The 14,712-nt window shown below is 33.9% G+C and overlaps 1 protein-coding gene across 38 annotated transcripts in view; it reads right to left on the bottom strand.

Moving 5' to 3' along the window:
- Dlg2 (discs large MAGUK scaffold protein 2) overlaps positions 1–14,712 on the bottom strand; it is a 2,046,311-nt gene that overhangs the window by 508,328 nt on the left and 1,523,271 nt on the right. For all 38 annotated transcript variants that reach the window (XM_087212053.1, XM_087212052.1, XM_087212046.1 and 35 more), the window contains 2 exons: positions 8,974–9,118; positions 6,411–6,549 (listed from right to left, as the gene is read on the bottom strand). In XM_087212053.1, the coding sequence (XP_087068179.1) occupies positions 6,411–6,549; positions 8,974–9,118 (284 nt within the window). The remainder of the gene's footprint in view (positions 1–6,410; positions 6,550–8,973; positions 9,119–14,712) is intronic.

Here is a 14,712-nt window from a genome sequence, read left to right on the forward strand (position 1 = left end):
CCATTTTCTGATGTTCTGTTTGATTTCCTTTCTCAGAGTGCTGTAGTTTTTGTTGTAGAGGTCTTTCGTTTCCTTAGGTTAATTTCTAAGTATTTAATTTTTCGTCATGTTATTATGAATGGTATTGTACTTTTCAATGGATTCTCAATGTATTTAAGAATAAACTTTTACTTTATCATTACCTACAAAGTCCTATATCATCTGGCCCCTGCCCTTTTCTCCTTTATTTTTTATATATTCCCACTAGATCATCTGCTTTTAGGCACTCACTACACTTATTCCTGACTCAAGGATGTTCCTTTATCTTTATATCACTGCTTTCTTCTTATTATTCAGGTCTCAGCTCTAATGCTCTCTCCTCAGAGAGGTACTCTCAGTGTATCCTATGTCATGTTGTTCTCTTCTGTAGTCACTGCCTACCACATTATTTTATTTTCTTTGTATCACTTAGCACTTAACTCAGATATACCTATATCTATATCTATCTATATCTATATATACATAGATATTTCTTATTTAATATACTGAAGTGTAAATTCCATGAGGGTAGAGACCTTGTCTTATCTGTTCCCCATTGTGAATTTATTGCTAACAACTATGCTTGATACGTGGTAGAAACTGAATATTCACTGAATGAGTAAACAAATAAATCAAAGAAAGAGAAAATACAACTTGGATATTCATTACATGGCAGGTCAAGTAAACTAGTGTTATTTAATTTGGGCAGAATACAAGGAAGGTGGACTTCAGATTGATATGATCGTATCTTTTTAGTAAATAGTGTAATTAAATTGGTGAGTATCAGAGTCATAGTTTGGAGCCATCCTTGAACAAGAAATCTTCCTTGTGATCTTGTTTAGCCTATGTGTTTTGATCAACCAAACTACATGGAAACAGAAAGACACTTGGGTATACCTTTGGGGCTAAGAAAATTTGGTTTCTAACACTGGGAAATATATATATCTGAAGCCGTAATTTATGTCCCTTATTTTCATAATGACATTTACTGCACAGTGACATTTCCTATAACTTGGGAAATGAAGTATCCATTTCTTTGTTTCTTTCCTCTTTTCTTTCTTTCTTTCTTTCTTTCTTTCTTTCTTTCTTTCTTTCCTCTTTTCTTTCTTTCTTTCTATATATATATTTATTGGTACATTTTAGGTATAAAATATATTTACATTTATCATTGGGTGTTTGTACTAGAACATGATGTATCATAGTTTTTATTTTTTCTCCCATTACCTGTGCACCCTTTACCCCCTCCACCCTTCCCTATTTACACACAGTTTGATTCCATTTTTTTTTCTTTGTCATAATTTTTCCTTTCCCTTCTTCCCTTTCCCCTTCCCCTCCCACTATCCCCTAACTCTTGGACCTTTTCTTATTTCAAATTATCAATTATTCATTTTAATCATTTTCATCCTTATTTACACTTTCAATTTCTCACACGAGAGAAACTATTCGGTATTTACACATGTGTGTCCTAGAAGTGTCCATATCTTAAAAGAGTAGTTTACTTTGTATCCAAAATTTTTTTTCATTTCAACACTTATGGTTTGTTTGCATATCTTAAGAGAACTTAGCCAAGATGGTGAGGATGCATAGTTTTCACTTCTGAATACTAGGGAAGAATTGGCTGGGAACCATTGTTGTAGGTTATATACAAAATGGACACTGTTCACAGGTGATCCCTGATTGACTGCAATGTTTTATAATTGTTGCTTTCTTATTCTAGAAAAAAGATAATGAACATTAGCTTAGAAAAATAGAAAGAATATTGAACACTGGGTATTCAAAAACTTAAGTTCTAATCTGACTCTTGGACTAGGAAAAACTAAAATCATTCTGGGTATTGTGCTCGTTGTCCATCAGATGGAGGAAGATTAGACTCTAGATTTATTTACAGCCCTTCCAATTCTGACACATTATAATACTTGAGCCAAAAACTATCTTGACACAGGTATTTTCCAAAAATTGAAAACCAAATATTTACATCATAATGAACAGCAATTTACAGGAAACTCAGTAAGCATTCTTTTGAATACCGATTTACAGAAAACTCAGTAAGCATTCTACTAATAGAAATTTATCAAAGATTTTTGTCTATGCTCTTTAAATCAACAGAAAAATATCTCTTAAATAGTGAGGAGATAAGCTATTAGAATACTATTCTAATCAAAATTGCTTAAAACTTTTACTATATATTAATATGCCATAAAAATGTGAGTTTAAGTTGGACAAAAAGAGAAACACTTCTTATAACAGACTAAGATATGATCTTATACACAAAAGTTTCCAATTTGATGTGATTTTATAGGTTCTTGGAAAGTTTCCATTTCACAGAATAAAGGTAGAATCCATAGTTGTAGGTAATATGTGAAGAGGACACTCTCTACATGTGATCTTTGATTGTAGTGTTTTGTAATTATTACTTTCTTATTCCAGACCAAAACAAACAAACAATTAGTGAAAAAAACATCATTTTAGAGAAACAGAAGCCTAGTGGCCCAAGGGCTACCATTAGAGATTCATTCTTTGATTTACTATTGTAGGAAAATGCAAAGTAGTCCTTAAACATAAGCTTTTTTGGTACTCTGTATGTTTTATCTTATAGGTAGGTTCATTGTGAGAGAATTCATAGGAATGTAAAGATAGTTTAAGGGTAGGTAAATGACTTTATTTTATGAGTCATTTCCATTTCTAACTGTAACATTTGCTTTCATTTTATTTTATTTCACATTCTTTTGTGTCTGCACCAGCTACTCCCCTACTACCAATAACTTTTCTGATCTACTGACTCTGACCAATGCTTATACATTTTTGAAGCTCAGATGCAAGAGTTAGTTTTTCTTTAAAACTGCCTTTGATCTCATAATCTGTTCCTGGGGCATCTATGTAAAATTTAAGCTCAATAAATATTCCTAAATGCCTCCTATGGGGCTAGGGAACTCTGCTAGAGTGACAAGACAGCATTTCACAGAAGTGATCCAGTTTTGTTGGTTCCTGTTCCCAGACTTTTGAACTTTATTCAGAAGACATTTGACATTTAAAAAATTAGGAATGACATAAAATTACTATCTTTTAATTTCCTAATCAAGGGCATAATAACTGGCATTGGTCACTTATTTTTTTTTTTAGCAAAGAAAGGATATTTTGACCTCAGAATATACATATTTCAATATTTTGAAACAGTTAATAAATTAGGTTTTATGAAAAACCTCATGAGGAAGCAGGGTCTGCATAACCAGGGAATAGGGATTGGATAAACCACTGGATTACATATGTTTTGGGTTCTGTTTAGTGGTTCTTAGATGCTATGACTCAGTTTTGCATTTCTAGTGCAGTGCCCCTTGCTTAGGAGGAAATATTCAGTTAACATTAGCAAATACCTCTGAGCCCTACAGTAATGCCTACAGCACAGGCACATGTGAGAGGACAGCAGCAATGGTCAGACAGTGGTCAGAGGGGTGTGCATGTTTGTGAATTGCTTTAATTTACTTCACAAGTTTACCAGGCAGCAATCATTCAGAAGATTTTGCACAGAATCATTTAGTGAGAGTGTCCTGTAGTAGAACAGAAAGATCAGAAACAGGAAGAAAGCAGGGCGCATTCACTGTAGATAGGAATTAATTCTCTTCCCAGGATACCATCTAAATAAGAACATTCCAAGTGATCTCTGACTTGGATGAGAAACCATGCTAACTCTAGGTACAGTAAATAGATAATGAATAGATAATTCATTCAGTTTTTATTATGGATCAGATACTATTCTAGTGTTTTTAAATGAATTATCTCCTTTAATCATTACAACAATTTGTTGAGATAGATTTATTCCCTTGTGCAGAGGAGGAAATTGAGGCTGGCAGTGGTGAAATGATTTGCCCAGGACTTCACAGCCAGAGATGGAGGCAGGTCTCATGGCTCCTCTAGTTGTCTTTAGAGCACATCAAAACTCTCAGGTGCCCTTCCAGCCACGGTATTTTTTGGATAAGTACAGTTTTATAGAACTTGATTTTCACTTTGAAAGTAAAGAGAAAATTTAAATATTTCTTCGTAGTCAGGGTTTTAAAGCCATAGGGGAACTCAGATTTTATACTTAAAAACTGTTTCCTCAACCTCTTTGAACTTTAATTTCTATATATCTGTAATGGGAATGAAAAGCTTTATCTCTGTTTTTGGAAGGATTAAATAGAGTGTATGTTAAACAGGTAACAAAGGGTCTTGATTATGAAGAAGCTTTAATAAATGTTAATTTATTATGGAGCCTACTAAGATAAAATGAATTTTTCAAATTAAAATCATATCAAATATTAGCAACAGGGCAAGAGCAAATAGATCATTGCTCTGGTAGATAAAGGTGCCTATATTTACACAATTCTTTATAGAGCCATGAGGATTATCTTTGCTGAAGCCCTCATTTTAATTGAGAGCATAAAGATCAGACATTTCAGCATCGGAGGAAATTTATATTTGATTTACACCACAGATGCATATGTTCAGCTTCCAAACATTCCATTTCTTGGCTAAATATATAACAAGCTACTTCAGCAAACCTGGTATTAGAAAACAAATGGAAAATGCTTAATCATTTAAAAAGATATAGCAAAGACCAGAAAGGCCAAAGAATGCACATGACCCAGCAGGAAGTCTCTACTTTTTAAAAGGCTGACAAATGGCTTCAATTAGAAAGGCAGGATACAGAGCTCAAATAATCCATCTTTATCATTTTTTAACACACAAAATATACAGAAATAAATGTACATATCTATGTTTAATCTCATTTTTGGTTAAAGTATTTTTCAAGGAGAAAATCAAATAGCAGAGCAATGTGTAAAATGTGAACTTATTTTGTAAAATCAATGTCTAGCCCCACACTTCTCTGAGCATGCATTTGTGTAGATGTTTATGGGGACAGAGAGGATGTGACATGACAGGATGTCACACTGGATACCTCAAACTAGGGCCCTTTGGAGGCAGATTTTTCTTTCTTAATCATCTTTGCATTTCTTTGCCAAATGTATTAAAGTATATATTACTTTGAGTACAGTGTATATTACTTGGAAACAAAATCAATAAAAATATAAAGAAAAATATAAATTTCTTATTATTCATTTACTCATTCATTCATTAATGTGTTAATCACTCAATATTTATTGAATCTTCACTAGAGACCATTTAAATGAACTAAGTTGGTCTTCTCTGTTGACCGTCAGCCCTGGCTTTTTCAGAGAACTACTGATACCTTTGGCTTTACTTATGGGATTGGCAATGTAATTCTCTGCTCTTATAATCTGGCCCTATTCCCCTTTGGGATTAACAGAGTGTATTAATTTTAAATCACCTGGAGTTAATTTTGATCTTTTCCTTCTCACCTACCAGCTGTGGTCAAAGAATGTGGTGGATGTTTAAATTAAAAAAAATCTATTACAGTAAATACCACATTGCCATTAATCATCTTCAAAGTACTCTTTCTCAATTCAAACACATGTATCTCATTGTTTTTGCCACTTTCTGAAGCAGTTCTGGAAGTCCTCTTTTATGTGTTTTTAATTGTGCTGCTCTTGCTTTCTTTGTGTCCTAAATAGATTCAAAATGTTTACCTTTCATGGTTATTCTGACCTTGGAGAAGAGTAACCAGTCTCATAATTCCAGATCCACTGAATAAGGTGGATGAGGACATATTATAATGTTTTTATTTGACAGGAATTGCCATAAATGGTTGATCAGTGGGGGTAATCAAAAATACGGTAAATATTTAAATTTTTAAAAATGTATTATAATAAAAGACACATCACCAAGAATGATGAGATAAGTGTGTTCCAAGTGAGGTGGTATTTTGAATATCTGGGGAGATAACGACAATGTTTTGTTTACTACAATAAGATTGTACAAATTTGAACACATTTTTGAGCACCCCTTGTATAGTTAGTACATTACAGAGAGGATGAACTACATATGTCTATTGGTATTAAGAACATGGAATAAGAAGAGCATGAATAAAATGTGCAGAGTTTCAGCTCTGACTTCAACTAAACAGATGGTTCCTTTTGGTATGTTACGTCCTTCCTTTAGAACGTCAGCAGTATCTTCTCTTCTCAAGTAACGATACCTGTTCGACAGAACAGCTAAAAAGCTCAAATAGGATGATACATGGAAAGTCTAAAATCACCACTGATGGATAAATATCTATTAAAATTTCTTCCTAAAGAATTTTTGATTTTACCTCTCAATAGAGGACAGTAACACATATTTACAAATGTTTGCAGATTTCCACTTGAGGCAAGACTGTAATAAATTTGAATGACACTTAGAAGCCTTAGTAAATCCCCAAAATAACAGTTGACATGGTAGGCAAATGTGAGCCTTCCTGTAATGACATCAAACCCGATTAATCAACAAGCAAAGCTGACCTGGTGTAGTCATCTTCAACAAGCATGTGCTTTGGAATTGGCGAGTACCTTCCTGGAGAGATAGGTGGCAGGGAGGTTTTGTATTCTAAAGTGCCATTGTTGCCAGAGAGTAGATGGTTTTCCATTGGTGGAGAATAAGCTACGGGATTGGGAAAAATAAAGAAATGAAATGAAACCTGTTATGTGGGTGATTCAACGTGTTATGCTATACTTTAGAGGATAGGTTAAAAATAGAATGGCTTTGCTACATGCCAAGGATTTTCTTGTCCTCCAGGAGGTGTGAGTTGGTGTTTGTTTACATTTAATATACATAAGCATATGGTGACCTCTAGGATAGGATAGCTGTAATAAAGCCCAGTTAGTATAATTATGTGAACAAAAGAATTGGAGGAGAGACCCAGCACACATATTTTCAGAATGATAATTATTTTTCTACAGAAATAAAAATGTTCCTTTTCTAGTTGCAGAGCTCTCATTCTTTTTACGTAATTAATATTCAATCATCAAAAGTAAAAGCCTCATGAGGAATAAGTTCTTATATAAGACTTTCTCCCAAACTATGCTATATTATCATCATAGAAAAGCTAAGATCTCTGCCTTTTCTTTCCATTTCTCTTCCTTAATTCATGACCTTTTTTATTTTTATGTTTATTTTTTGGTACCGGAGATCAAACTTGGGAGCTTGAGTTATGAGGCAGGCATAATTCATCATCTTTTTAAGCAACTGAACACACTATCTTACTTGTCTCCGGACTTCACTCTCTCTTCAGATCCACTTGATATATTATAAATTAAACCCTCCTGAAATCCAGATTTAATCACGTTGTTCTCTTGCTTAAACATTCTCCATTTAACACTTTTTTATTGAATATAGTATAAATTCCCTTATCATTCTTACAAAATTGATTCATTTCAATATTTCCCTTACTCTTATCCTGTATCCTCAAACAGAACCTGCATTTCCCAATATCTGTACCTTTGTTCCACTGAAACTATCTACAATTAATTTCTCCTTCCCTATCTCAAATGTTGTACTCACAATTCTTCAAGATACAAGTCAAATGGTGCCCTCTGCATAAAGACTTTTCTATCATACCCAGATAGATGATTTATCTCCCTCCCTTGAGTCCCTAAAGAAAATGTATTTTTTATCTCTATTTCATATATACCTCTTATTCTACCAAATGTTGCAGCTATGTATGATTTGAATTAGCTTACTTTTCAACCAAACTCCTAGAAAAAAGGCCATGATGGTATCCCCTCTACATTTCACAACATTACCTTTCAAAGCATCACATACATATTAATGTATTCAATACATATTTCTTGAACTGATTAGAAAGTTTTGTTTTCTAACTTTTCTCTCTTTGACATTGACCTTATATGCCCTTTATGAGATGACTCATAGATTCTTAGAGTTGATTTTTCTAAATTTATCCAGTTTGTAAAAATCTGAAAGTTAAAATTCCTTCCTATCTTAAGGTAAGACTAGTCTCAGGTTTCTGTCTGTGGTGTGTGTGTGTGATTGATTTTTGGGGCAAGCAATTTTAGAATCATTATCAAGAAAAGAAATAGCTTATGTAATGGCAGGTAACAAAATTATTCAACCCTTAAAATTTTCTCAAGAGAAACATTTAAATCTAAGAGAGGTTAAACAATTTTCTTTAGACTGCAGTACTAATTAGTAGCAGGTCCTGATGATATTCTGAGCTCCTAGATTCACAATGAGACTCTCATAATTTCAAAATGAGTGAGCTTACTTATGTCAACAATCTATTAAACTTACATATAAAGTGAATAGTTTTTTAAATTTAGTGCCCAAAGACAAAACCTCAGAAAAGTTCTTGTTGACCTATTAGCAGGGTAGAAAATACGGGGCTTATGGAGCTTCTGAGGCCATATTTTATGATAGTGAATACATTAATCTTGGATTTTGTGAGGACTCCAGCACAGCAGCTCATGTTTGTTGTTGATTCAGAACTCTCTTCCTCAGCCCGCCTCTACCGTCAGAGCGCTTATTTTTTCTTGCTTTCCAGTAATGTAACAAATTCAGGTAAAGGTAAAAGCAATGATGATGAGTAGGGATCACAAGTTCATTGCTAAGTATAAGATCCCCTTCCTCAGGAATAAGCACAGAGCTATCTGTGGTTTATTTTGCCAGCGTCTCTTTTCCATTCTGCTACTCTATAGATCTGAACTAGGAAGAGAGAATATTGTGGCATGAGAATGATCATGCAATGCAGCTTGAGAAATAGTCCTTTGGAATGTGTTGCCCCTACACTATTGCAACCACTACATTATTGCAACCACACTGTCCACATATATATCATTAAACCATGCTATAATGGTGGACCTGCCAACTCACTGAGGTTCCCAGCTTCAAAACACCAGGTAAGATGCTATAAAGCAATATGATAATGAAGTGTGGCGTACTCTCTGAAGTATTTCCTGAAGCGATACAGGACTGATGGTGCAAGTAGAGGACTTTGAAAATCATTTTGTAGAATTCCAGTTTTGGCCATGTGACATGCTGCTGAAAGATGACATTAAGTGTGGTACTTACAGTGAGTAATATCAGGTGGACCATAAGGATCAGTCATATAAATGGTAGTGGGTTTGCCAACTTTTAGATAAACTACATCAGATGTGTTCTTCAATATTGCTACTGCCTCTTCATGTGTTACTTCTTCTAAACTGTAGTTGTTCACCTGAAAGGAGGAAAAGCAATATTAGAATTAAACCTATGCAGCTGAAGAGAAATTTCAAACAGGAAGATATCTGGAATTATGATATTTGAAGATAACATTGCAAAAATTAGTTTAGTATTTATATTATACTTGGACAGAACAGATGGATTAAGCATTAGCCACAGCAGATAAAATAGTCATTGATGCTATTTGAAAATGTTGTGTCTGACTTTCTTTCTGAGGAACTGACATGTTATAATCAGAGTAGTATCTGTAGAAAAAAAGAGAGGTCAAATGTCTTATTATGTTACAGTTTGGGTGATTAAAAAAAGTGATACATGTTACTTAAAAATAGAAAAATATTAAAGAAAATAAAGATCATTCATAGTATTTCTTGAATATATTTATTTAAGCTATTATGGTCATAGTATACACATTCTTTTGGAACCTACTTTTTAAACAGAGTGATTATTCACCCATAACATTAATATTATTCAACAGTGTGACTTCTATTTTCCACAGAGCATTTGTTACATGGCTATGACAATGATTTAATCTCTTATTATGCATGCTTAGTTTTTTCTAATTTTGTGCTAAATAAATAATGTTACAATAAATATGTGATAATCGTAATCATAACAGTCACTTATAGAGCTGTATTAAATGTCAGACTCTGCTTGCTGAGGTGGTACAGGCCTATAATCTCAGAAGCCCTCTGAGAGTCAGAGAAAGGAAAATCACAAGTTCAAGCCCAGCTTGTGCATATTAGCAACTTAGTGAAGTTTTGTCTTAAAATATAACATTTTTAAAAATGGCTGAGAATATAGATTTCTGTGAAGGCCCTGAATTCAATCCCTAGTACTGCCAAAAAAAAAGCCAGACTCGCAAGCAGAAGGACCCAAGTTCAATCCCCGGTACCAAAAAAAAAAGCCAGGCACTATTCTAAAATATCTTACACATATTAATAAAGTCAAACCTCACAATAGCCTCTGAGATAGCTAATATAATAACCTTCATTTTACAGGTGAGAGAAGTGCATTCCACGATGCTAAGAAACTTACTCAAAGCACTTAACTAGTCAGTGCTAAATGCAAAATTCAAAGGCAGGAAGTTTGACTTCAGAGACTGTACTCTTAATCCTCATCTATACAGCTTCTTCCAGATAAATGCCTGTTCCCATAAAACCCACATCTTAACAGGACACAGTTGTTTGTGGGATGAGCTAATAGGTAAACAGACTGATGCAGAAAGGGACCATGTAGAGGGACTACAGGTATGGGGTGCATAGTTGAATATTATTACAGTCCTTAATAAGAAAGAAATAAAAACAATAGAACTCATATTTAACTCAATACACTATGTTATATATTTGGGGGAGTGCTGTCATGTATTTTATACAAATCATATAATTTATCTTCTCTATAGATCTTTGATGTAGACACTAATAATTAGGTCCACTTTATAGCTGAGAAATACTGATGCTTAAAGAGTTGATCTTAAAGATGTCACACAACATTCAAATGGCAAAGCACAAACCGGATTACAGACTGCCTGAAAGGTGAAAATGAAACTGTCCTTGCGCTCACTCATTTTAAATCTAGGGCTAACATCATCTTTTCTTTCTCCTGTTATGAAAACAGGGTCTCCTTCAAAGTTTACATGTAAAAGTAACATAAATTCCGAAGTATCATAAAAGTCTACACAATCATTATACTTCTTGCTTAACGCAGCAGTTAGAGTATATTACATCATCCTAAAAATTGACACAGGGAAAGAAAGAAAGACAGAAAGGAAGAAAGAAAGGAAGAAAGAAAGAGGAATGTAGCTTAACATATCTCACTATCCTTTCAAAACCTTCCTCATATATTTGATTAATCACTTATTTTTAAGGCAGTAGCAGTTCCTAAATAATGACAGTTTGCAAACAATTATCATGCAGAGTAGTTTAAAATACTTAGGGAAGTGGGGTGTTTTCTTTCATAAACTGAATACTTAGGAACATCTGGAAGCTGTGACCATGGCCCCAGAAACATTTACACTAACAAAAAGAGAAGAGAAAAAGAATATGGTGGCATAACATAAAGGGGATGCCATGCCAACAGAAAAAGACTGTAAAGGCTAGAAAGTAACTGGATTAAATTATAAGTGATACTAAAGCTCTGTTTTGGAAAGGGCTCATTGTCTGTCTTTCCAGAGTGTAGAAAGTACGCAGCTCATCAGATTATCTGTGAAATAGAAATATGGCCAATGCTAAATAAATTGCACCTTTTGCCATTTTTAATATAGGCAGAAAAATAATCCAAAAAATATAATCTTGAAATGTATTTTCAGAGAGAGACTTTGCTAAGAGACTAGCTAGGAAAATTGTGAGACTAGAATGTAGACATTAAGGAAAGGGCAAAGGTGAAAAGTAGGAAAAGAGAGGATGTTAAAGGAAATAATAGTGGTGCTTAGCGATAATTCAGAGGTTTCTATTTGGTGACTGAAGAATTGAGAAGTTTACAAAGATTTTAGTCATGGGGCAGGTGGTACTATGATCTTGGCAACAGAACATAGTATTAAGAGCACATGCTTTTGTGTCATGCAGACTGACATCTGAACCTTGGTCGTGGTGCTTCTTTGCTCTGTGACCTTGGGAATCCTAGTTAACCTTCTAAGTTTCAGTTATGGCATCTATAAAATAGGAAAGATAATAGCCACTGTCTCAATGGGATATTGATTTAAATATGTTGGCCTATGTAACAGCCTCCAACTCAGATTGATGTACCCTGCAAAACTATCTTTCAAAATGGATGGAGAAATAAGATACTTTCATGACAACGAGCACCTTAGGAACTTCGTGAATACCAAACCAGCACTCCAAAGAATTTTACACAATAGCCTAGGAACAGACATTGAGGATCACAACCCCAGGAAGCAAAGCAGAATGAACCCATCTGGCACGACAAGAAATATGTTGGCCTATGTAAAGCGGCAAGCACATTAAAGTATTTATTAATATTAGTTCTCATCACTATAACTATCATCCATCTCTCTTCTCAGGAAACAGGATTTCTTGGTGAAAATTTTTGCTGATCATTTCCCTGTAAACATCTGTGAACTGATGAGTTTAATTAGGATACTGCTGATGAGGCTTCTGTGTGGTCTTTTAAAAAAATCAGAATAGTACAGGATCTGGACCAAAAAGTGCTCTTTTGTGCTGAAGTCTTCAAAATGCTTTTTAAAAAAGTGGGTTTATTTGGGTTAATTATGTGTGGGCATTGTACTATGAACTGTCAAGATAAAGGGCCTACAGCTGGAGATGATTGTGTGCAGAGAGAAGGGACATTACACTGATTGGCTACTTGGTCTTGTCATTGTTTTTCATTGTATTTTTTTTTAAAAATTCTGCATCAAGTATTTGCCGACAATGGTGAACACTGAACAAATGCCCTAGTTTCAGGGGAAAAACGATGTGCATTTGAGTGAAGTATTCTCTGTGGGGTGCATTACACGGAAGAAGATATATATGTAAAGCCTGGCCATATATCTGTAATAGAAAAGACGACTGAGGCCAAGAAAGAGGCTGGAGGTGAGATGACTCATTCTTTTAAACAGAAGAGAGAGCATGGAATTTGTGCGCCATGCAAAGGAGGGCAAATCAGCTGGAGAAAGAGGTTCCAGGTGACTTGTAAGAAGGGGATCTGGACAATTTTGGGGAAGTTCAAATGAGTGTAAGCAACCATGTATATGATAATGCAGGTGGGAGGTGTGGGGCAGGCAAAACAGGTAATGAAGAGAAATGGGCAGTGTGTAGATAGTGAAGCACTTGACCTTTTCATATGGTTTCAAGAGTGTCAGTGTAGTGGGGGAAACTGGGTGGTGATTAGGAATACTGAGGTTATCTAAGACACAGTACAAGGAAATATAGAACTCTAGAAACACTGGGAATAAAACCATAAATGCTAATGTTAACTTTTAAAATGGAGTCAAAGTGGTTGATCTTTAGATTGTAAAATAAATCTAAAAGGGATGGATCCCATGTAGAAATCCCAGTGATGTGAGAATAAGCATAAATCAAAACCAAAAATCTCTGCAGGTCATCAAAATGAATTGTTATAAATAATAAAATTTATTTTATAAACAATGAATAAATAGGAAACTTGTTGATAATGCCTTTCTTTGGATAATCAGTATTTTCTTACTTTTAATCTTTTCAGCAATAAGCATGCATTATCTATGATTGGAACAAAATTAATTTTATTTGAACAATAACAAAGAGTTTAAATAAGGAAGAATAGAAACTAAGTACAGTGGCCTAATTATGAGAGACAGTCTCATCAGGAACAAAAACCAGAAGGAGAGAAAGAAAGTTAACTTCCACATATAGTAAATGGATTTAAATTTATTAGAAATAATAGCCATATGTTAAGCTTTAGTGTTTCTAGAAAAGAATATAACTTGATATGATGAGAGTAATTTTGAATCTAGACTCAGATCTGGTTTAGGTTCTTAGTTTCATAATTTTGAATCAGTTAAAATATTTTCTGTAAAATGGAGATCATACTGTCTTTGTTGATTTATTTATTTTTATGAGAAAGAAATGATAGCATGAACTTGAAAATCTCTATAATATAAAGCTGTATGGATCTAGAAATGAAACAATCATAATCATATTGAGATACTGTTGATCCTCTTGCTAGAAACAATTTCTTCCGGTTTAGGGCTTTTCTGTGAAAATTGTCACCCCCTTTCTTCTAAAACACTTACTCTTGCAATACCACTTCCTTTCTCTAGGATTGACCTTCTCAAGGGCAGGGACTAGTTTGCATTCATTTTTTATTTCCCCTGATGTATTGTAAATATTTGGCATTTAATAAATGTTGAAACATATAAATAACATTTGAAAATAATGATTGTGCCACACCAAAAGAAAAGCAATCAAAATCCCCCATGTTATAGAAAGAATGAGGCATCTGTTTTCTGCTTTACATTTGTGTTGAGTCAGAGAGGCAAGGAACAGGATTGAAGGTCATTCAATCAGCAACACACATTGATTGAACACTCACTCTGTGCCAGGCATAGGGTAGAAGGATGAAAAGTTGGTACAGAAGTGAACACTAGATTATATTAGCTCATAAGATACAAACAAAGCTCCAATAGCATACATTTTTCTTTTGCTATTAATCATTAATGCATTTCTTAAGCTTTTATCTGCAATAAAGAGCAAGAACAAGCTAGAGTGATATTCTGCATGATTGAAGCTTCTGTCATAGCAGTGGTCACCAAAATAGACAGCATAATATGAATCCCATGGCAATCCACTGGGTACAGGAAGAAATAATGTGAGCTCCTATTAACTGTTATTATGTTGATATTTCTATATCTTGAGTATGTTTTAAAATCTAAGTAATATATTAATATGGTATATACTGATAATATTCACATTTTAAAACACACACCAATAGTATATGTGTTTTACTAATAGAGTGTATTATTAAAAGATTTTTTAAATGACAGGATATTTATAAAGCAAATTACAGAGACAGGATTATTATACTGAGTATATACAAAGTAAATAAAAAGGAATCAAGAGAAGGTTTTAATCTTTAAAGAAAATGTATCAATGCAATTGC

The sequence above is a fragment of the Heterocephalus glaber genome, unplaced genomic scaffold, assembly GCF_053883595.1.
Source record: "Heterocephalus glaber isolate CG9 unplaced genomic scaffold, H.glaber_assembly_v1.0 deba00001429, whole genome shotgun sequence".
NCBI classification, from domain to species: domain Eukaryota; kingdom Metazoa; phylum Chordata; class Mammalia; order Rodentia; family Bathyergidae; genus Heterocephalus; species Heterocephalus glaber.